This window comes from Nyctereutes procyonoides, unplaced genomic scaffold, assembly GCF_905146905.1.
Source record: "Nyctereutes procyonoides isolate TBG_1078 unplaced genomic scaffold, NYPRO_anot_genome, whole genome shotgun sequence".
Classification (NCBI taxonomy): Eukaryota; Metazoa; Chordata; class Mammalia; order Carnivora; family Canidae; genus Nyctereutes; species Nyctereutes procyonoides.
The window spans coordinates 34,523,383-34,547,129 of record NW_026575052.1 but is presented as its reverse complement, the minus strand read 5'-3'; the positions used below and the strand labels follow the sequence as shown (position 1 = coordinate 34,547,129).

Below are 23,747 nucleotides of genomic sequence, written 5' to 3'. Positions count from 1 at the left end.
TCTGTGTGTCTCTTATTAATAAATAGGTAACACCTTTCAAAAAAAAAAAAAGAACTTACTTTATCCCAATTTAAAAAAAACTGCCCCATTTCCTAAGAAAATGCACAATTCTAAACTCTTATTTCCTATACTGGAAAAAACAAGCACAAATAAATGACTGTCAAAATAATTAATTCCTTTTCCTCATCTGTAAATATTTATTTAGTACCTAGCATATTCCAGATACAGTTCGAGGTGCAAAGTGAGTCTAGAGAGATGCACAGACTTCAGTGAGGAAGGCATAGGTTCTATGTGTCCAGGTTTCAGTTTCTCTGTCAACCAAACCACTAGTACTCAAACTTGAGTAAGCATCACAATCACCTGGAGAGCTATATAAAACAGAATGTTGAGGTCTACCCAGAGTTTCTTTCAGTAGGTCTGAGATGGGGCCCCCAAAGTAGCATTTTTACTAAATTCTCAGGTGATGTTGATGCAGCCAGTCTATTGGCCACACTTTGAGAACCGCTTACCAAGCAAGATGAATAGCAGCTCTTCACACTATCCCTGCCAACTTCCAAGCACTGTACATCTCTCTTCCAAAGAAGGCAATGGCCTCATGACTGCCTCATGCCTGCTGTCATAATCACGTACAACTGAGCAGAATTCTAGTTTCTAGAACCACCTCAAATATCTGGGATCACTAGCTCCAGAACAGAGAAAAAAAGTACAAATAACAGAAAATTCTCTTTCCAGAGGCTTTTTTCCCTCCTTGTTTTTCTTTTTGTTTTACCCTCTACCACAAGAGATCATTTTTGTATTATGATTTCCCAATGTGAGCATTATGGAAAAGAATAACACTCCTTTAAGTTTTTCATGTATCTTTAATACAATCACAACTTTTCTTCTAAATTCAGTTCTCATGGCCTAACAACCACCCTATTTGTTGGACTATCTCCTTTTTGAACAAAAGAATCATAGGGTTAGGAGGAACATTGAGAATTCACTTAATCCCTCCTTGGCCTCAGACAAGACTGTGTCTAAACCATCCCCAAATATAGCAATTTTCAGTACAAAGAAGAACAGGCACTAAGAATTTCTCATTCACCATTCTGTCACAGACTTGAAGATACTAATATACTTTCCTTCAGCCCTCTCTTCTCCAAGCTAATCATCCTCAACATTTAGACTTCCCTCATTAGATTTCCTAAACTTTATTTTGACTCTTCCTTAATAACTTTATCCCACCTTATGCTTCAGGGCCTGAATTATGTATGTACTGTTATCATGAAGACTTCTTTATTGGTATGTGAAAGGGATAAGCTAATTTATAGCTTGAATAAAAATGAATTTTTGGGAACAAAGAAAGATATATGAATAAATGCCACTAAGATATAATACAATGGCATTCACTTGAACAATTAATTTCAAATATCCTTTATTTTATTAAAATACATAGTAATGCCTTATAGTTTTAAAAACTTTATGTCACAAATCAGTAGCCATTTTACATATAAAACGGATGGGAATTAGAGATCTTTCAAAATATGCCTCAAATTATATAAAACCATGTTTCATGACACCTCACACAGAAGATATTATTATTATTAATTTGCTTTTTTGATGTTTTATATAGTGTTTACTACTAAAGTTGGAGTTGTAGCTTATCAATGATTTATTTCTGTATGAGTCTAAAAATACTGAATATATTATATAATAATCATTTCTGTAAAAATAATTCCTCCAATACAAGCCTCAAGAATCAGAGTGTTTAGAAATTCAGTGAGTATAGGACGAGATAGGGTAAAGGCCATGTCAGATCATATGTTTCTGAGCAGTTTAGAAAGGGAAAATAGGTAATACATTGGAAATGGGATAAAATGGGATAAAATGGGATATGCTTTATTTCTATTTCTCCCATTCTAAATATCACTATTCAACATCACTCTTTGCTTTTGGAATGGTGAGGTACTCTAGCCCAGCCTAGGCCTGAGGGACAGGGTTGTTTCCTCGCCTATTGGGACCAAGGTGTACGGTGGAGGCGATGCATTTAGTCTCCAGAGAGAAGGAAGATGCTGCTTGCACAGCACTTCTACTCACCAGTCCATGCAGCAGCAAGGGTGTTGGCTTTGAAGGAAGCCAACTGTCCTGCTCTCCCAGCCAGAGGTAAAGAATTGCATTGGTGGCCACTAGAGGGAGGAGGATTAGGAATAGAGTAAATTGTGGGGAAAAGGCACCCATGAAAAACGCACATGGGACAACCAACACATCACCAACCACCGCCTAGCAGCTACCTTTCTGAGGGACTATAATGGGGTCAGCATACACCATTAACCCAGAGACCCAGACACCAGGAATTATTGTAGTATCCCAGCATATAGCCCCTTAACTGTGATGGCTGAAGAAGGGAGTTTGAATAGGTTTGTGGGAAACACACAAGCGCACAAACACAAACACGCAAGCACACAGACATACATTCTCATCCCCCATTACAAGAAGTTGCATCTGTGCCGTCTGATTCTTGCTCATTTTCTTATTTAAAACTCTTGATGTTCTTTACCAAGAATGTGTTCACGAAAAGCAAACAGCCCACCTTCAAGATAGTCTTGGGAGAAGCACCAGCAGAGACACTCATTGTGCCAAGATGTATTTTACCAACAAATCTGTACAAATTACATGAGGTTAAAAACAAACGGAATATAATATAATTAAAGCAAAGTTTCTTTTGCTAAATTACAGCTTGAAGCAAACCTGCAAGAAATGTTTCCAATTAGCTTCTTTAGCAAACACAAAGCATAGCTCAGAGTATGTTTTGCTTTCCATCCTGCCCTCTGGGTGGGCTGCCTAGTGGGTGTCTTACCTCCAGCACAAGTAGCTGAGCATTCTGACCAAGGCTGATGATTCCATGTAAACCCAACTTCATTGTCTCCACTGCCGGTCCGAGTGATGGGAACATTGAATTTATACCTAATTCCCAAATTCTGTTCCTGAAGTAGAACCTGCCATTGAAAACAACTGGTGAAGATAATTAAAATACAATGAGGCTTCATTCAGATATTTATTATTTCTTTTGAAGAAGAAAATGTCATAAAGTAAGTCTTATAAGAAATTTAAGGTAACTTTTAGAACACATGCATTTATACTGAATTTTCTCCTTCCATTTTCATGGGTAATTTAGAGCCATTTCTCTCATCTGCCTTGTTTAGTTATAAAAATATTATTCAAGCAGGCATTGAAAAGATTGGTCAAATGGAAGGAGCAATATGGCCTTAACCTTACACATATCTGATACCCTTGGCTAAGCCATTTTACCTTTATTAACCTTAATTTCACTACCTGTAAAACAGAGAGAATAAAGGCTGCTCCTCTGTACCTCGCAGGGCAGATTACAAAAACGGGAGAAATTAAGTGGTACAGACACATTTACCATGACAATGAGATTTTCTGAGGTGGGTCCTAGAGCTTCCAAAGATTCTGGTTCATCAGTTGGTCTCTTGTAGTGAAAAGCTGTCCCAGCAACATCAAACTTCCGAGGCCAGTCAATAGTCCAGGCACCATTAATATAGTAATCATCCCCTTCAGATTTCAAAGCTAAAAAAACAAAACAAAACAAAACCAAAGGCAAAAAAACAATACAGTCTACCTAAAAATGTGAAACATCATTTACCACAATGTCACTTATTAACTGCACTGGAGTGTACAATGAATATCCATGCCATTTCCATTTAGAGATAGGATTCTTGACTATTTTCATAAGTACAAATTAACATAGTAATTTTCCATGTGCATGTCAAGAAGATATTAAGTGTTTATAATGATATTAATAAACAGAAATGAAAGTTTTACCTGGAAAAATAAACATATTCCCTACAAAGGGAAATTATAACAAAAGCAATAATTGGGGATGAGAGTATGAGTAGGGAGCAGACTTTCTTGTCTTAAAACTTAAAACGATAATTAAACTAATATGAGGTGAAGTTAACTTGTGGTACTGGCACACAGACAGATAGAACAATGGGGCCAAACAGTTAAGGAATAAACCCAGGGCACTGGGTGACACAGTCGGTTAAGCATCTGACCCTCGATTTCAGCTCAGGTCACGATCTCAGGGTCCTGACATCAAACCCTGAGTCAGGATCCACACTCACCAGAGCCTGCTTGAGATTCTTTCTCCCTCTCCCTTTGCTCCTCCCCCTGTGCTCAAAATAAATAAATTAAAAAAAATTTTAAATGTTAAATTCTGTTATATGAATTTTACCTCAACAAAAAGTTAAAAGAAGAAAGAATAAATGTCAGATGGGTAAATATTTAAATGTAAACATAATTAAATAATAAAATGCTAGAAAGAAAATATGGGAGAACTTTCTTTTTCTTAAAGATTTTATTTATTCATGAGAGACACAGAGAGAGAGGCAGAGACACAGGCAGAGGGAGAAGCAGGCACCCCTTGTAAAGAGCCCAATGCAGGACTTGATCCTGGACCCCGGGATCACACCCTGAGCCAAAGGCAGACACTCAACTGCTGAGCCACCTAGGTGTCCCAATATGGGAGAACTTAAAAAAAAAAAAAATTGGGGTATGAAAAGCTTTTCTAAGCATGACAAAAACAACAACAACAACAAAAAACCTCTCCGAAACTATAAAGAATGAGTTCAATAAATATGTATGCATAATTTTTTAAACCTCTAGAGGAAAATAATGAATTAAAAAGTTTTAAAAATATGTGATAGGAAAAAGGGTTATTAATACTACTATACATAAATTCCTATAAATAAATAAGATGATAATTTTGATAACGATGATCATGATTTGACAATGACAAAAATGTCAGTGTAACTTTTTGTTAGCATGGTAGCTTCTTCAAAACCTTTATCAGGCCAGCCATTCCTGGGTGGCTTAGTTGGTTAAGCATCTGACTCTTGATTTCAGCTCAGGTCATGATCTCAGGGTTGTGAGATCAAGCTTCACGTCAGGCTCCATGCTCAACAGAGACTGTTTCTCTCTTTCTCTCCCTACCTCTCCCTCTGCCCTCCCCCCTCAACATATGCACTCTCTCTCTCTCCTAAGTAAATAAATTTTTAAAAATCTTAAAAAACACACACACAAAAAACTTTTATCAGGCCAGATGAATAAGCAGCCCAAAAGGATTAAAGAGGTCATGACACATGGAGTCTGACTCACTGGACCTCTACTACTTGTCCTTAATATTATAGACCATTTCCATTCCCTCAAGTCTATCTGCCTGGCAAATTACTTGTACTTTCTTGACTCCAGATATGTTGTGAAAATTCACTTATCTTTCAGGAGTATGTTAACCAATTTTAAGAATTATTTAATTTGTTAATTGAATTTTTCTTATAGCTTAAAGTTTTTATTTTCAACTCTCCCAGTAGTTTTGTCTCATTTAACACATCAAAATTACTTTAGCTATATAAGGACATCAGAGACTGTATAATATAAAATAGTAAAAACAAAAGTAAAAATAACCCTTTTCACACCCACTGCCAGCAGCTTTGAATTCTCCTTCAATTTTAGCTCTCACTTCCCATTCTCTCAACTACTTCATGAATGGATCCTAACTCTCTTATGCCATTACTAGTAAGTTCAGAAAAACACAAAGTATTTTAAAAAGACTGAATAAGGGAGGAAGATGTGGCTTTATGGACAGAGCATTATTAAAGGCAAAAAATCTGATGTTAGAAATCCTATTTTTTAGTCTTGTTAATATGGAAAAGAATCCAAAATTATGGCATAAAAATAAAGAGGTTTTAAAAAATATTTATTCATTTGAGAGAGAGAGAGAATGGGGGGCAGAGGGAGAGAGCCCCCAAGCAGATTCTCCACTCAGCACAGAGTCCCACAAGGGGATAAATTCCATGGCCCATATGATCATAACCTGAGCTGAAACCAAGAGTTGTAATGCCCAACTGACTGAGCCACCCAGGTGCCCCAATTAAGAGGTTTTCTTAAAATAAAGGAAGTAAGAGCTTGATAATACTAGTGTTCTATTTAAAGAAGCATTCTAGATGTAGTCTTATTTTTAAAAAGATTTAAGTCAAGGGGATATTTGCAAGAGAATAAGAACTCATCCAGGTCTTGCTAGGAGTATCTGAAGAGTCTAAATCTGTCTTAAAGGATCAAACATCAAATAAATAGAATTTCCACTTCTCTCATGTTAAGATAACTGGTACTTGACTTGCCCTCCAACTATAAACAACTGCAAAACTCAAAAACATGAATCAGCTGTTCTTAGACATTGCCCAGAACTGTGATACCTGGAAGAAGACAAATAAGGTGAGTGGTAGAGGCACTTTCTGTCAGTGTAAAATGGAAGAACCCAAGCAAACCCTGCCTGTCACACTGAGTTAAAAGTGAGAGATCAGAAATTGAGAAGGCCAAGGGATGGAATTTGTAGGGCCAGATGTCTAGAGTAAAAAGAAGGAATCTGTTGCTGAATAGCAATCTATGTATGCATAGAATAAAATTCCATAAAGGCAAAAACAATAACACACACATACACAAAAACAAAAAACAAAACAACAACAACAAAAACCCTACCAGAGAACTATAAGCTGACAAATGTCCAGAGCAAGAATTCAGAGTTTCAATCACTAGGGCATTCAGTAGACATCCAAGGAGAATCATGTCTTTTAAAAATTAGAGTTGAGCAGGCTCAAGAATAAAGGCTAGTATGCACTTACCAAACAAAGCTCAAAAACAAGTCTCAAAAGATCAAGCTCATCTATAGATTACTTAACATTCTTTAAAGGAAGAAAACAAAATCCAGACTCTCAAAAAAAGAAAAATTCACAATGTACAACATCCAATAAAAAATTACTACAACTGGAAAGAAACAGGAAAAGCTGACCCAAATCAAGAAAAAAGCCAAGTAAAAGAAATAGATCCCAAAATGACAGAAATTATGGAATTGTCAAAAAATAACTTTCAAACAGCTATTATAATATATGCCAGGATTTTAAGGGAAAACAAATATAGTGACCAGAAATTAGAAGATGGAAGTTCAGAACTATACAAAGAAAGAAAATTGCCAAATATAGTAAAGAAGTAGGCAAACAGAAAATAATTTTTCTTATTTTTAAATTTTTAAAAAAGATAATTGGCTCTTTAAAACTAAAACAATAACAATGTATTATGCAGTTTATAACATACAGAGAAATAAAATGTATTTAAAAAATAAGACAATGGGTAGAAGAAGAAAATGGAAATAATCTGTTGTAAGGGCATAGTCTTTTTTTTTTTTTTTTTTAGATTTTATTTATTCATGAGAGACACAGGGAGAGAGAGGGAGAGAGAGAGAGGCAAAGATACAGGCAGAGGGAGAAGCAGGCTCTATGCAGGGAGCCCAACGTGGGACCCCATCCCAGGTCTCTAGGATCAGGCCCTTGGGCTGAAGACAGCGCTAAACCGCTGAGCCACCCGGGCTGCCCAAGGGTGTAGTCTTATATAAAAAGAGTGTACTATTATTTGAAGGTGTATTCTGATAAATTAAAGATGAATTTTGCAAATGCTAGCACAACCACTAAATAAAACAAAGTATAACAAATAAACCATTGATAGAGATCAAATGGAATACTATAAAACATTTGATAAATCTAAAAGATAGAAAAGAAAGATAAAAGGAAAAAAACATGTAAAGCAATTAGAAAAATAGCAAGATGGTAGACTTAAATTGAATGATATTGATAATTACATTAAATATAAATGATCTAGACAAGGGGTTGTCATACTATGGCCCACTAACTTTTTTTCTAAATAAAGCTTTATTAGAATACACTCATTCATTGATGCATTATCTATGTTGGCTTTCACACTACAATAGCAGAAGTGAATACTTGAGACAGACAGACTGCATGTCTTGTAAAGCTGAAAATATTTACTATGTGGCCCTTTACAGAAAGTTGGTCAACCATCCCATACCTCATCTGGTGATTGCGATTTAAAAAGCAAAGATTGTTAGACACAATAAAAAATCTAAATCAATCATATGTGGCTGACAAGAAACATTTTAAATTCAGAAATGCATACATGTGAAAACTGTATAGATGAAAAAAGATTTGCCATGCAAACACTAATCTGGGAGAAATCTGGGTGGCTAGATTACTACCAGACAAAATAGACTTTGGGTCAAATATTAATATCAGGGATAAAAAGGAACATTTGATAATAATAAAATGCTAAATATATCAAGAAGATATAACAATTTTTAAAAATTATTATTATTTTTTAAAGATTTTATTTATTTATTTATGAGAGACACAGAGAGAGAGAGAGAGAGAGAGAGAGAGAGAGAGAGAGAGGCAGAGACACAGACATAGGGAGAAGCAGGCTCCATGTGGGGAGCCTGACATGGGACTCGATCCCAGGACTCCAGCATCACGCCCTGGGCCAAAGGCAGGCACTAAACTGGTGAGCCACCCAGGGATCCCCTAAATTATTTTTTTAGAGATAGCATACAGAGGAAGAAGGGCAGAGGGAATGGGAGAGAGAGAATCTTAAGCAGACTTCATGCCCCGTACAGAGCCCAACTCGAGGCTCTATCATGACCTTGAGATCATGATCTAAGCCAAAATCAAGAAAGAGTCAGGTGCTCAACCAACTGAGCCACTCAGGTACTTCAAGAATATATAACAATCTTAAATGTCATCACACTTAATAACAAAGTTACAGAATAAATGAAGTAAAACCTTACAAATTAATGGGAGAAACAAGCAAATTCACAATTCTAGTTGGAGATTTATTATTTTTAAAAAATATTTTATTTATTTATTCATGAGAGACACAGTGAAGAGAGAGGCAGAGACACAGGCAGAGAGAGGGAGAAGCAGGCTTCATGCAGGAAGCCCAACATGGGACTTGATCCCGGGTTTCCAGGATCACGACCTAGACTGAAGGTGGCGTTAAACCACTGAGCCACCTGGGCTGCCCCTCTAGTTGGAGATTTCAACATGATTCTATAATTGCTTAAACAAGAAGGCAGAAAATAAGAATATAGAAGACTTCAACACAACTATTGGCTGCTTTAAACTAATTGACATTTAGGGAATGCTAAACACCATAACATTAGAATACACATTTTTCTCAAGTACACATGGAACATTTACTAAGATAGACCATATGCTGGGCCATAAAACAAACCCTAGTAAAAGAATGAAAATCACACAAAGTATGTCATCTCTTCATAAGTGAATTAATTTTTTTAAAGATTTTATTTATTTATTCATGAGAGACAGAGAGAGAGAGAGAGAGAGAGAGAGAGAGAGAGGCAGAGACACAGGCAGAGGGAGAAGCAGGCTCCCCACAGGGAGCCAGATGTGGGACTCGATCCTGGGACTCCAGGATCATACCCTGGGCCGAAGGCAGGTGCTCAACTGCTGAGCCACCCAGGCATCCCTTTATAAGTGAATTAAAGTACAAATCAGTTTAAAAAGATCTGGGAAATTCCCAAATACTCAAAAACTAAATACCTTCTAAGCCTTGAGTCACAATGTAAATAAGAAGATATTTTAAACTGATAAGAAATATACAATGTATTAAAATATATGGGATGAAGTTAAAGCAGTACTTAGCAGGAAATTTATAGTGCAAAATGCTTATTTTAAAGTAGACAAATATCCTTTAAATTAATCTATATTGAGAAGCTAAAAATAACAAACACAAAGGGAGTAGAAAAAAAGTCAAACAGAGAACAGTGGGAATCAATGTAATGAAAAATGGAGAAATAACAGGAAAAAAATCATTTAAACCAATAGCTTTTTCTTTGAAAAGATCAATAAAATTAACAAATGCCTCACTAGCATGATCAAGAAAAGGAAAGAAGGATAACAATCATATGATCTCAATAGATACAGAAAAGGCATTTGACAAAATTCAACACTCATTAATAATAAAAACTCTCAATAAAGTAGGTTTAGAGGGAACATACCTTAACAATTTAATAAAGGCCATACATGAAAAACCAACAGCTAACATTATACTCAATGATAAAAAACTGAGAGTTTTTCCTATAATATCAGGAACCAGACAACGATGTCCACTCTCACTACTTTTATTCAATAGTACTAGAAATCCTAGCCACAGTGATCAGATAAGAAAAAAGAAATGAGGCATCCAAATTGGTAAGGAAAAAGTTAAAGTGTCATTATTTGCAGATGACATGATGCTACTATACATATAAAACCCTAAAGACTCCATCAAAAAACTATCAGAAGTATAAAGGAATTTAGTAAAGTTGCAGAAAACAATTAATGCCTAGGAATTGGTAGTATTTCTATAACAGTAATAACAAAGTAGCGGAAAGAGAAATTAAGAAAACAATGCTATTTACCACTGCATCAAAAAGAATAAAAAAATCCATGAATAATCTTAATTAAGGAGGTAAAAGACATGTACTGTAAAAAGTATAAAACATTGATGAAAGAAACTGAAAATGACACAAATGGAAAGATACTCCATTCTCACAAATTGGAAGAATCACAGGACATGAGGTCAATACAAAAAGAAATCAATTATTGTTATACAAGAACAAATCATTCAAAAATGATATTAAAGTATCAATACCATTTATAATAATATAAAAAAGCATGAAATAATTAGTGGTAGATTTAAGAAAAAAATAGGTGGAAGACCTGTACGTGAACAATATAAAGACTTAAATACATATACAGGTAAATCTTTTCACGTACTAGAATATAATATCTTTAAGATATCAATTCTCCCAAGCTGATGTTACACAATTCCATGTGATCTCTTTTTCTAGAAATTGTCAAGTTGATTTTAAGCTGTGTAGACAAAAGTAAAAGACCTAGATACACAAAAATTATTCTGAGAAAGAACAAATTTGAGAACCTAATGCTTCCTATTTTGGAATTCTATTAGAAAACTCTATTAATTCAGTGTAGTTCTGATATAAGGATAGAACCCACATACATATCAATGGGAGGGAGCAGAAATAGATCCCCAGGGGAAGAGAGAGAGAGAGGAAAAGAATCTCAAGTAGACTATATGCTGAGCATGGAGCCAGTCACAGAGCTGTATCTCATGATCCTCAGATCATGACCTGAGCCAAAACAAAGTGTCAAATGCTGACTGAGCCACCCAGGTACCCTCTAAAACTATAAATTCTTTAAGAAACATTGAAGACAATATTTGCAATCTTGGGGTGGGCAAAATTTCAAAGGTAGGACACAAAAGTATAAACCATAAACAAATTAATTAATTAGATTTCATGAAAATTAAAGGACCCATTAAGAATAGGCATAAACAAGCCACTGACTGGAAAAAAGTATTCATAAAATGTATATTTAAACAAAGACTTGTAATTAGAATATACAAAGAATTCATAATTTGACTGAAAGAAAAAAAAGTAAAGTAGGCAAAATATTTGTTGAGACACTTCACAAAGAAGACACCTATAAGGGTAAAATTTAAAAGCTCAACAATATTGACAAGAATATGGAGCAACCAAACTCTTCTACAGCACTTATGGGATTATAAATGATAACAACCACTTCGGAAAACAAGTTAGTAATTTCTTATAAAGTTAAACATGTACATATTATATGACCCAGCAATTTTGCTCCTTAGTTTTTATCCAGAAGAAATGAAAATACATGTCTACATCATGTTTCTCTATAAATATTCAAAGAAGCTATATTCATAAGAGTCAAACACTGGAAATGCCCCAAGCATCCATCAAGTGAGTGGATAAACAAATTACAGTATGTCCTCACAATGGAATAATACTTGGCAATATAAAGGAATAAACCAGATATATTCAACTTATCACTCAAAAATGTGGATGAATCTCAAAAACATCCTAGGTGGAAAAAAAACAGACATAAGAGTAAAGACTTTATGATCCCATTCATGTAAAATTCCAGAACAAATAAAATAAAATACATGATGTTAGAAAAGAAATCAATGTTTACCTAAGGCTGAAGCTATGGGGATTTGACTGCAAAGGTCAATATGAGAATGCTGTGAAGTCATGGAAATGTTCTGTGTCTTGGCTGTGGTGTTTTATGTATATATATATATATATATATATATATATATATATACAAATATATAAATATGTGGTATATGTGCATAAATATATAAAAATATATTTACATATAGTAACATTTAAAGTAATAGTATGTTTACTATTTTCATGTTTATAGTAATAATATATATTATTTATATATTTATTATATGTCAATATTCTTTGAAATGTACACTTATAATAAATGTATTTTATCATATATAAATACCTCAAAAAACTGATTTTTAAAAATCAAATAACCAACCCAGCGAAGATTACGCTATAAACTACTAATTTTTTGTTTAGCTCTTATAAAATTTGAAACTTACTTCATTTAAGCATGAAAATGTTTTACCCAAGTAATATGTCTTTTTCTTTCAGGATACTGTGTTGCTTTTCCTCAGCAGTTTTAAAAATCTAGCAAAATATGCTGCTTACCAATATAGTTCTTTGACATGGCAACTTCTCTGACTTCAATATGAACCGAGCCTCTTGGTATCTGTACTACTTCCATGTAGCCTGGAACACAGAAGACAACCAGTAATAAGCCGCACGTGCAGCCTTAGTCAGAAAATGAGTATTTAGTAACCATTCAGTAATAAGTTTCCTTGTTCTTCAAATCTTTCGTTCACTTTGCACTTTACAAATTATGAAATATGGGCCAATTTCCTTTTGGGTTCATGAACACAGCTAGAATATTTTTCTTTTTCTCTGAAATATCTCAAGATAGTCTTCAAAGCCTCAACATGTTCATGGCTTGTTTTTTTTTTTTTTTTTGTTTTTTTCAACACATGGTCCTCCCATCAATGTTCTGTGGGAATTCCGATCTGAAGGAAAAACATGGCTAAATGAAGTCAAATATAAAGGGAATATTATTTCCATAAAATCTTACATGAATCTATATTTAATACTTAAGAGGCTGAAGGTATTTTGGGGGAAAAAAAAAACATTGCCTAAATAAAAAAATGTAGAGAGAAGGGGGTAGGGAAGAAATCAAATGTTTTGCTATTCCCAGGATGTCAGAGGTGTGAGGAAGAGTTCTCTCTACACACTCACCTCCTCTGGGCAACGAATCATTGAAGAACCCTTCAATGGCATCACACGTGCTTCCATCCCCTCCACAGACTCTACATCTATCTTCCCTAGCATCGGATCCCAAAATATTATCACAACCTACATGCTGAAAACAGAGAAGAATATTCAGTATGTCATGAAGAGGAATTCTTGGAACCATAACTAACCAAATAAATATATTCATTTATTTGCTTTTCCAGGAAAGGAGATCAAAACAGGAAATACTTTTCTTTCTTATTTTTCCTTCACTGTCTACTAAGTTCTTAGCTAACATTTCTCAACATATAAGTTTAAAGAAAAAAAATTCTGTCTATATTTCTAACCTAGATCTCTTCTTCATTTATAGATACCATGCTCCAAATTTTAAAATAATAGAAGTTGTTGGCAATGAACTCTTTCTTATACCTTTAATCAAGAAATGCAAGAATTAAGAAAAATGGCATGTTGTCTACACAGGGTTATAACAGCAGGAGTCTTGACTGAGCATTATGGTTTGACCTTTCTAAATCACTGGCTCTTTTGGATATCCAATTTTTAGTATCAAGGATTAGTTGTGGAATTTAAAACTGGGGAAGCCTTTAAAAATGAATACCTGTTTCCACTGGCTGAATATAATTGGCATAAAAACAAGGAGATGGAAGCATAGGATTCTGGAAGCTGAAATTCCACCTTTCAGTTTTGCATTTAATCATAGAAATGTGGATTTTTATATATTTTTGGTATTTAGTTTGGTACTAGAATTTGTACAATGACCTTTGGCCATTGATATCAGACATGTGATCTTTGAATAAAACCTGTACTTTAGTCTTTGCTATCCAAAAAAAAACTTTAATACTGTCATAAAAATCACAGGCATGCACAAGATATCCTCATCAGATACACTGGGAAGCAAGTAGTGTGAAGGATAGAAACTTTTGCAAGAAATTATGACACAAAGCTGATAGCGTTTTTATCTCTTCTTTCTAAGTTTCTGAGATTCAGTTTTGTGCTTCTCTTTAATATAAAATGAAAACAAACGAGGAAAAAAATTATGAGAACAGTGATTTTTGTGGCTTTTCTTATTATGATTAGATTTATACACAGGTCTAGGAAAATACCATGGATTTGCTCTTATAACTCAACTAGTCTGGCTAATTTTCTAAAATGAATGGTTTAATAAGGTAAAGACTAACTATAATAAATACCATTGTGCTTCAAAAAGAGGCAAAGTAGAAGAAACATAGCTGTTTCACACTTTGAGGAAAAATTATGCTATGAAATGTATCAGTCTTCTAATGAAAACATATGGTAGCCATATGAATAAGAGCTGAATCCTATTCCCTTTCTCTTCCTATCATCTTTGTCATCTGTTTATAAATGAAAGAAAATAACAGAAATTAAAGTTCAAAATATATTCAGACCTCTAGCAATTACTATATATATAATTATAGCACCAAAATAAACCACATTTACATCATGTTTGAATATGAACAGGCTATTCTAAGTTTAACTATGTATACTGTCATAATATATGTATATGACATATATTTCCTAATTGGAAATTGAATTTCTCAAAAATGTGGCTCTCTTTATTCTGAGCCTAGTATTAATTAGGAGTGACTATTTGAGAAAAACGACAGAAGTCTCAAAAGCCCCCCCAAAAAGAAGTAAAATTCATAATTGGAGCAACCTTGCATTCCCCATTGATACAGATATCCAGTGAGTCTGCATTGCATTGAGTCCCGTCAATCACCGCAGGGGCACGTTCAGTGTAGAAGTTGTAACCTTCAGCCAAGCAGTTTAATGCACAAGGTTTTACCCCACCTGGATAAATACAGCAGAAAAGAAATAAATGGAGTGGTTCTTTTAAGAAACAGTGATTCCATATTAACCACAGTAAATTTACAATTCATACAGACATCATTCTCTTACTATATACCCAGATGTGTAGGTTTCTTTCCTCCTTTGCTAAAATTTCATATTTATTTTCATTGCTTGTGGAACTTGACAGAGGATGAATTAAACAGTTTTAAGGTTTAAAGTGTTTAGGTAATTCTAATATATACTTAACAATATATTTTAGGTTTAAGGGATCGCAGTGGAGGTACCTGAATGTCGAAAAAAATGGATGAAATGAAAACATTTTTTAAAAAACTAAGAAAATAAATCTTGAGGAGGCTAGACACAATAATTGCATATAACAAATGGGAATTTCTACAACATATGTCACTTGTTAACTGAAGCTGATACAAAAACTCTGCTATTTCAAGCAGGGATATGGAAGTTGTAAAAGACAAAACAAAACAAAAAAACTTCTACATTTATGCCTCTTTAAAGATATCATATTCCATGAATGTGGCTGTAGCACACATTTATTATTTATTTATTTATTTATTTATTTATTTATTTATTTATTTATTTTTGTAGCACACATTTAGAGATAAATCTTTATTACATAAGCAAATCAAAGGTAAAAACTAATTATAACATTAAATTGGAATAATTCTTGTTACTAAATAAAAGATAAATATTGCATATAGCATTAAACATGAATAATTAAAACAATTCCTAAATTTTTTAAAAAAGATTTTATGTATTTATTCATGAGAAATGCAGAGAGAGAGAGGCAGAGACATAGGCAGTGGGAGAAGCAGGCTCCCTGCACGGAGCCCAATGAGGACTCCATCCTGGACTCTAGGATCTAGCCCTGATCTGAAGGCAGATGCTTTAACCACTGAGCCACCCAGGCGTCCAAAGAATTCCTAAATTTTTTTGTGAATAGAATAACCATCATTTTCATTTTGTCACTGAAATTTGTATTTTTTAAGGTTGATGTGAAAAATGGGCATAAATAGTAGCAATTTGAAAAAACAAGCAGAGTAATTGCCTAACCTCATAGTATATTGGAAAAATGGCAATGCATATGAATTTATTTTATACAAAACACTGCATGAGAAAGCTATTTATGAATATGTAACTACTGATTGAAATTATGACTTAAAACACTTCATTTGATGAAGTTTAAAATATTTTGGTTTTATTCTAATTATGCTGATACAATTTCTGTTTGAAATAATGAAGACTATTTCTAACAATGAAAATAAGGCAGGAAGATAAAATAATATGCTTAGTCTCAGTAGAAAGTAGAAAGCTCAGCAAAGGTATGTGAAATAAAAGAGACAGGCCAACTGAGTGATAGAGACAATGCTAAATTAGAGAGAACATTCCATTAAAGAAGATCTATGTTATAGTTGATTATTGTATAAATGCAAGAAGATGGCCCAATATTGTAAGATATTGTTTTTTCATGAGAAGATGAAAGACTCGATTTTGAAGATAAAAACTCGTTTTTGGAAACTCATTCAAAGTTTTCAAAAACATTGTGGATATTAAAACATGTACATAAGTAAAATCTGGTTCCTGAACTTCCAGTTTACAACCACTGGCCTAAGTCCATGTTTACTTCCATTATCAATGTATATAGGCAGGCTATTGAACTACTATATAATTTGAAATGTTATTAGACTTAAGTCAATGATCCATTTTGCTCTAACAAGCATAAATATAACAATTAATAAATAGAATAGTTTCTTCCTGAACTGATAATCAAGGTATTTATATTTACTTTTATAATATTCTCATGAATAAAATTGCTCTAAATTTCCAAAAACCTTACTGGGATTTTTTTTTATTGCTACCCCTTTTTTATTGTAATGCTTAGGAATTTAATGTAGCTTTTTATGTGTCAGGCTTTATTTTTTTTATTTTTTATTTTTTAATTTATTTATGATAGTCACACAGAGAGAGAGAGAGAGGCAGAGACACAGGCAGAGGGAGAAGCAGGCTCCATGCACCAGGAGCCCGACGTGGGATTCGATCCCGGGTCTCCAGGATCGCGCCCTGGGCCAAAGGCAGGCGCCAAACCGCTGCGCCACGCAGGGATCCCTGTATCAGGCTTTAAAAAGAGAACATGAGTTTTGTTAAACTCAATTTTAACATTATTTAATTATGTAAGGTAGTATTTGATATGTAGGACATACAAATGCTATGGCTATATTCCTTTTTTAAAAAAAATATTTTATTTATTTATTCATGAGAGACACAGAGACACAGGCAGAGGGAGAAGCAGGCTCCCTTTGGGAAGCCTGATGTGGGATTTGATCCTAGGATCCAGGGATCCCGCCCTGAATCAAAGGCAGATGGCCAACCGCTGAGCCACCCAGGTGTCCCTATGGCTGTATTCTTTAGACCACTACACTAAGTGATGATAATAAGAATACATTTCTCCCTTTTTTATTACTGAAGATGTGTTCAGCTTGCTCAGGTACAGTGAAGTTGTTTTTTGTTTGTTTGTTTGTTTGTTTGTTTAAGTAGGCTCTATATCCAGTGTGGAGCCCAACACAGGACTTGAACTCATGACTCTGAGATCAATACCTAAGCTGAGATAAGGAATTAGACACTCACCCAACTGATCTACCCAGGTACCCCACTCAGCTACACTGAGTTTTCAGAAGAGGTACTGCTATTATTTCAAGAAAAAATGATTCTCTAAATGTAAAGTCACATCATTACCACTTACCCTTAGTGAAAGCTTATTATGAATTTAAGGTTAATTCACTAAGCTTATAATTATCTTCCTCCTACAGTGAAACAAAATAATCCTAACTGTATATGTACCTAATAAAGGCAATTTGAAATACATGAAGAAAAACTTACAAAAAAGAAAGGAAAGCCATATAATAGTTGGAGATTTTCATACTTCTCTCAGTAACTGATAGAACTACAGCAGAAAAACATCAGAAATAGTTTGAAAGCTTTAAACAACAGTATCAGACAACTTGATGTGATAGAATGCTGTATCTAACAATTGCAGAAAACACATCCTTTACAAGTATAGATAGAACATTACCAACATGAACTATAAGCAGTACTATAAGACAAATCTCAATTAACTTAAAAAATTTAAATCATACAGAGTATTCTCTGATCATAGTAGAATTAAATTATAAATCAATAACCAAAAAAATCTAGAAAATATCAAATATTTGGAAATAAAAATAACAACATTCTTTTTTTTTAAATAACATATTTCTATATAAACCATGGGTCAAAGAAGAAATCACAATGTAAATAAGAAAAGATTTTGAACTAAGGGAAACTTCAAAAATCAAGTTTTGGTAATATAGGAAAGCAAAATAAACCCCAAATTTAAAAATTATAAATATAAGAGCAAAAATTAATAAAAGAGAAAAAAAGAGAAAAGTGCTAAAGTCAAAAGTTGATTCTTTGAAAAGATTAATAAAATTAATAAACCTCAAGCAAGATAAAGAGAGTAAACACAGATTATCAATATCAGAAATGAAAGAGCATACATCACTACAGAGCCTACAGATAATAAACAGGATAGTTAAAAAAAATGTTATAATCAATTTTCTGTCAAGAAATGGGACGTGGGAGTAACATAAATATAAATTTCTTCAGATTTTTTTAAAACATCTGAATAGCCTGATATCTACTAAAGGAGTTGAGTTTGTAACAATTTTTTTTCCCAAAGCAAATACCAAGCCTGAGAGGTTTTAGTAGTGAAATCTATTCTATCTAAAGAATAATGTCAATCTTACAGACTCTTTCAAAATATACAGAGATTCTATTTCCAGATGCCATAGTAACTCTTATATTCAAACTTGTCAAAGACATGACAGGAAAAAAAAATGCAAATCAGTATTCCTTAAAAAAAAAAAAACGATACAACCATCCCTAATGAAATATTAGAAATTAAGTCCATCAACATATAAAAAGATAATAAATCATTACCATATGGGGTTTATCCTCAGAATAAATGGTTGGCTTGACATTATAAAATCCAACTCCCCATATTAACAACAGAATAAAGAAAAGCACATATAATACTACATGTATAAATTGAATTGAAGGGCCAATCCAGTGCTTTAAGGCAAGAACGTGAATTAAAAGGCATAACGATTGATACAAAGAGTCTCTGCTTCCAGATAACATGACTATTTACCAAGAAAATCCTAAGCAATCTACAAAACAACTATTAGGACTAATAGTTGCTCTAAAGGAACAAAGGAAATTTAGGAAGGTCACAGAATACAAAGTTAAGATACAAAAATCTATCTTTAGCTACTAGAGCAAGCAATTGGAAATGATATATTTTAAACTTTTATTTACAATAGTTAAAAAAACTTACTCAGGAATATATTTAACAAAAGAAGTGCAAGACCTACCACCTAAAACTATAAAACATAGCTGAGAGAAATTAAAGAAAACATAAATAAATGGGTATCTATATGCCATGTTCATAAATTCACTGTTGAATTCAATATTCAATGTTAATATGTTATTGATTTATCACTTTCCCTTTAATTGATCTATAGCTCTAAAATGATAGCAATCATAAGCCTAGCATGTTTTTCTGTAAAAATTAATAACAATTCTAAAATTTACATGGAAATGCAAAGCACTTAGAATATCCACAGAACTCTTGAAAAATAGATCAAAGTTGGAGGAACTTACGCCACCTATGTCCAAGACTATGCATTCACAATAATTCAGTCAGTGTGGTACTAGCATAGTATTGCTGCCATTTCATTTCACTGTGCATTGTGTACATTTCATTGTACATTTCTGCTGTTGACAAATAGTGAAACAAAATAGAGTTCACACTAGAAACACACACAGTAACCCCAAATTATTTTTAGACTGTATATCTAAATGTAAAGACCAATACCACACAGCTTTTAGAAGAAAATATAAGAAAATATCTTCTTGGGTTGAGAAAGGCAAAGATTTCTAAGACAGGACACTGAATACAATAACTATAAAAGGGAAAAAAACCGAAAAATTAGCATTCATAGAAATTATAATCTTATACTCATCCAAAATGCCATTTAAAAAGTAACAAGAAAGTCCAAAGATGTGAGACAATATTCATAAAATTTATCTGATAAATGACTACCACTCAAGAATAAAAAGATAAATAACCAATTAAAAATAGGCAAAGGAAAGATAGGCAAAGGATTTGAACGCTTTACAAAAGATTTATAAATCATCAATAAGCACATAGAAATGTGCTCAACATAATCAATGATCAGAAAACACAAATTAAAACTGTACTGAGACATTATTATACACCTACCAGCAGAAGACTGCAAACACCAAATGTTGGCGAGGATGTGGAACAAACATAACTTTCATATATTGTTGGTGGGAGTATAATATGGTACATAATTTCAGAAAAACATCTGGCAATTTCTTTTAAAACTAAACTCACACCTACCCTATTGCCCAGCAATTCCACTCCTAAGTATTTACCCAAGAGAAATGAAAACATACGCTTACAAAAAATCTTGTGCAAAAATGTTCACGGCAGCTTATTCAGAACAGCTGAAAACTAGAAACAACTCAGGTGGCCCACCATCAATAGTAGAATGGGAAAACAGACTGGTTATTATAATGGAATGCTGCTCGGCAATAAAAAGGAATAAGCTATTCATACATGCAATAACATGGCTGGATCTCAAAAACACTAGACTTAAAGAAGGTTGACCCAAAAGAGCAAATATGACATGATTTCACTTACAGGAAGTGGAACTGGCAAAACTAATCTATGATAAGCAAAAAATATTAGAACCGTGGTTGCCTCTTGGAAGAAATAGGTTGAGACAGCTATTGACTGGGAAGGACTATGAGGACTATGAGAATTTTGGAAGGATGGTAATGTCCTACATGTTAATAGGGCTTTGCACACGTATGCATTTGCCAAAACTCAGGGAAAGTACAGTTAAGATGGTGCAATGCATTATACATCATCTAACCTCAAAAAAACCAGTATTGAACTGTGGTTACTATTATACGTATTGATGTATTTAGAGGAAACTATATCAATGACTACAATTTACATTGAAATGCATCTAAAAAATAAATCAATTAATGGATAGTTACAAATGTAATAACATATATTAAAATATGAATGATAGAATCTTGCCAGTGTAAGATTCCTTTAATATTGCTCTGTTGGAAAGCTTTCAAGGTAAGATATTAGAATAAAAAACAAACAATGAAAGTGTTTTAAAATCTCCAAGAGAAAATTTTAACAAAATTTAATTTGTATTTTGGGAGTACAAGGAAACTTCTTGTGGTTACTGAACAATTAGTGTCTGATACATGCCCAAATTAAAGGGTAAAAATGTGTCCCAATACTAAAAATGAATAATAATGATCTATGGGAAGATCCTTGGCCTTTGACCAAGAAAGAATACAGCTTTTCCTGGCCACTTTTTGAGTTGATTTATATTGTTATAAGTTGTTTTTAGGGTGATAATTCTAAATATTCAATGATTATAAATGATTATAATGTAGTGCCCATATATCCCAAGGAAGTCTCAAGAACTCAAAAGCATTATTTGGATTTACATCCTTTCTAGGACTTTTATACCTTGTTATTATAGAATTAGGTTTTTATAAATGATTTCTGATCATTTTTACTAACATAAACTTTATTACAGGGAAACTTTATAGTACTGTAAGCATTTTTCCTGCTTTGATTTACAAACACTAATTTTTACTAGTATGTGTATGAATGTGTGTGTGTTTGTATGTATTTATATTTTTTTTATATTTGCAAAGCTCTCAAGCATGATGAAATGCTCTGCAAGGTTATACATTACCTCCAGTATAGGGTTTCCAGTTATAATATTTTCCACGGAAAGGCATATTGTCAAAGTCTGCACACTGTTTCTCTCGAAAATCTCGGGCCCCCAAAGGACATGGCTAAAATAAAATAAAATCATAAATGGTATGATTGTTGAAAAATACCAAAACTAAGGGACAATGTCCCTAAAATTAAAATTGCCTGAACTTGTCACATTAGCTCACTGACTGATGCTGTAGCTATATTTCTGGCATTTACTTTACTGTTCTACAACCAGTATTCAGACTGATGTGTCTGAATTGTAATCTTAGCCATAGAACAAACAACTGAAGTAATTTAAACGAAATTAAGTGTTAGACAGTTTCCTTAAAACTTTATACTCAGATACATGTCACAGTCCACTTTGTAATCAATCCATTTGGTACCTCCTTATAAACATACATAAACTAGATGAAGAAACTAAAACATAAAATTCCTTTTGGTAACATTATTTAAAGTCCAGTTGCCACAGCTACTCCCAGCTCTTTATTTTAAGAAATCAAGAGGCAGGTTTGTAACACAACATTCAGCACTATTAATTGTGGTTTGGATCCCTACTACTATGGCTGTTTACTGTCTAGTCTTGACAAAAACCATATTTTAAGATGTGGAATGAACTGGGCAAATGCTAGGCCTCAAGTCTAAACACCTTCAAATTCAAGGAATTTGGACTTACTAAGATTTACATTTAATCTATGAAACATCACAGAAAATAAAATACTAAATTGGTTCAAAACATGTGCAAGTGTTGGGTGGGGAGGAGAGAAGATGTTGAGAGGGTGAAGAGAGGGTTGTTTGTTTTTAAAAGTTTGGAATGCTTCTTCTACCTGAATTTTTTTTTATAAAGGAAAACCTTGCCAATGTAGTTAGATCTAGATTCCAAATACCACAGGCCATCCTAATTCAATCTTTAAGTTCACAAAGAATTAAAAGTATAACATCTCACGGAGTTTGAGCAATATGACCTAATTTGACTTATCTTTTAAGAGTTTTGCAGTTGTAACACCTCAAACAATCACTGCTTTTGATATATTGATGGAGAAAATATCCCACACATATATGGCAGAGCAAGGCAGGTCAGTAGACAAAATTCTTAATTGTGAATAAATGATGAGTAGACTAAACTCTCAGAAATCATTCAAAGACTTTTTTACTACCCTCCCTTGGATCTCTACATTCACTTTATGTAGTTTTCTAAGGTCAGTATGTTGTAAATGGTCCTTTGAAGCATGTACAAAAATGATAGATTACAATGTGCAAATAGTTGCATGTTCATCATTACTTCCTATATATTGGTTCAAATCTCTACCACATCAAGTCCAAAGCCTCAAATTCTGAAAATATTTTACATTCTATTGTGAGCCCTGTATTTTAAAATATTTTCTGCATGTTAAAACTTGACACCACAATTTCAAACCTAATGATTCTGCTTGTCAAATCACCCTTACTTTTCTTTTAAAAAAATGAAAAATAAACTATTTAGCATAGGTTACCTACAGCATACACCATGCTGGAAAGATACGCTTCCAGGGTGTTTTGTTTCACGGTGTGCTTTTTCTTTGGATCAAAAAAAAAGTCATTCTAACCATTTTCAGGGAATCTCACACGAGGATTAAAGTTGTCAGTGGCTTTGCCATGCATTGAGACTAGTTTTTAAGGAAATATCATCAATTAAAAAAAATACAAGAAGTTTGATCTCTGACTACAAGTTTTCAAATAATATTTAAGTATTTGTAAAGCAACAACCACCCAAACATTCATCCAAGCATGGCTTTCAATCTAGTTGGAGAAACCAGACACAAATGGGAGAACTGTGGTGCCGTCTCAGTATACAACAGTTTGGTACAGGTGGCCTATCAGTGCCGTATAAATGTAAAAGATCCATGTGTCACGTGATTGATGAGGGAAATATTTGTGGAGAAGGAAAATCTCAAGTAAACTACAATTATAATACAAATATTA

General features: G+C 33.5%; 1 protein-coding gene across 3 annotated transcripts in view; it reads right to left on the bottom strand.

The window, feature by feature from the left end:
* ADAMTS6 (ADAM metallopeptidase with thrombospondin type 1 motif 6) overlaps positions 1-23,747 on the bottom strand; it is a 292,419-nt gene that overhangs the window by 50,679 nt on the left and 217,993 nt on the right. For all 3 annotated transcript variants that reach the window (XM_055332438.1, XM_055332440.1, XM_055332439.1), the window contains 6 exons: positions 21,763-21,865; positions 14,763-14,896; positions 13,076-13,199; positions 12,458-12,538; positions 3,404-3,567; positions 2,837-2,975 (listed from right to left, as the gene is read on the bottom strand). In XM_055332438.1, coding sequence (XP_055188413.1) covers positions 2,837-2,975; positions 3,404-3,567; positions 12,458-12,538; positions 13,076-13,199; positions 14,763-14,896; positions 21,763-21,865 — 745 coding nt within the window. The remainder of the gene's footprint in view (positions 1-2,836; positions 2,976-3,403; positions 3,568-12,457; positions 12,539-13,075; positions 13,200-14,762; positions 14,897-21,762; positions 21,866-23,747) is intronic.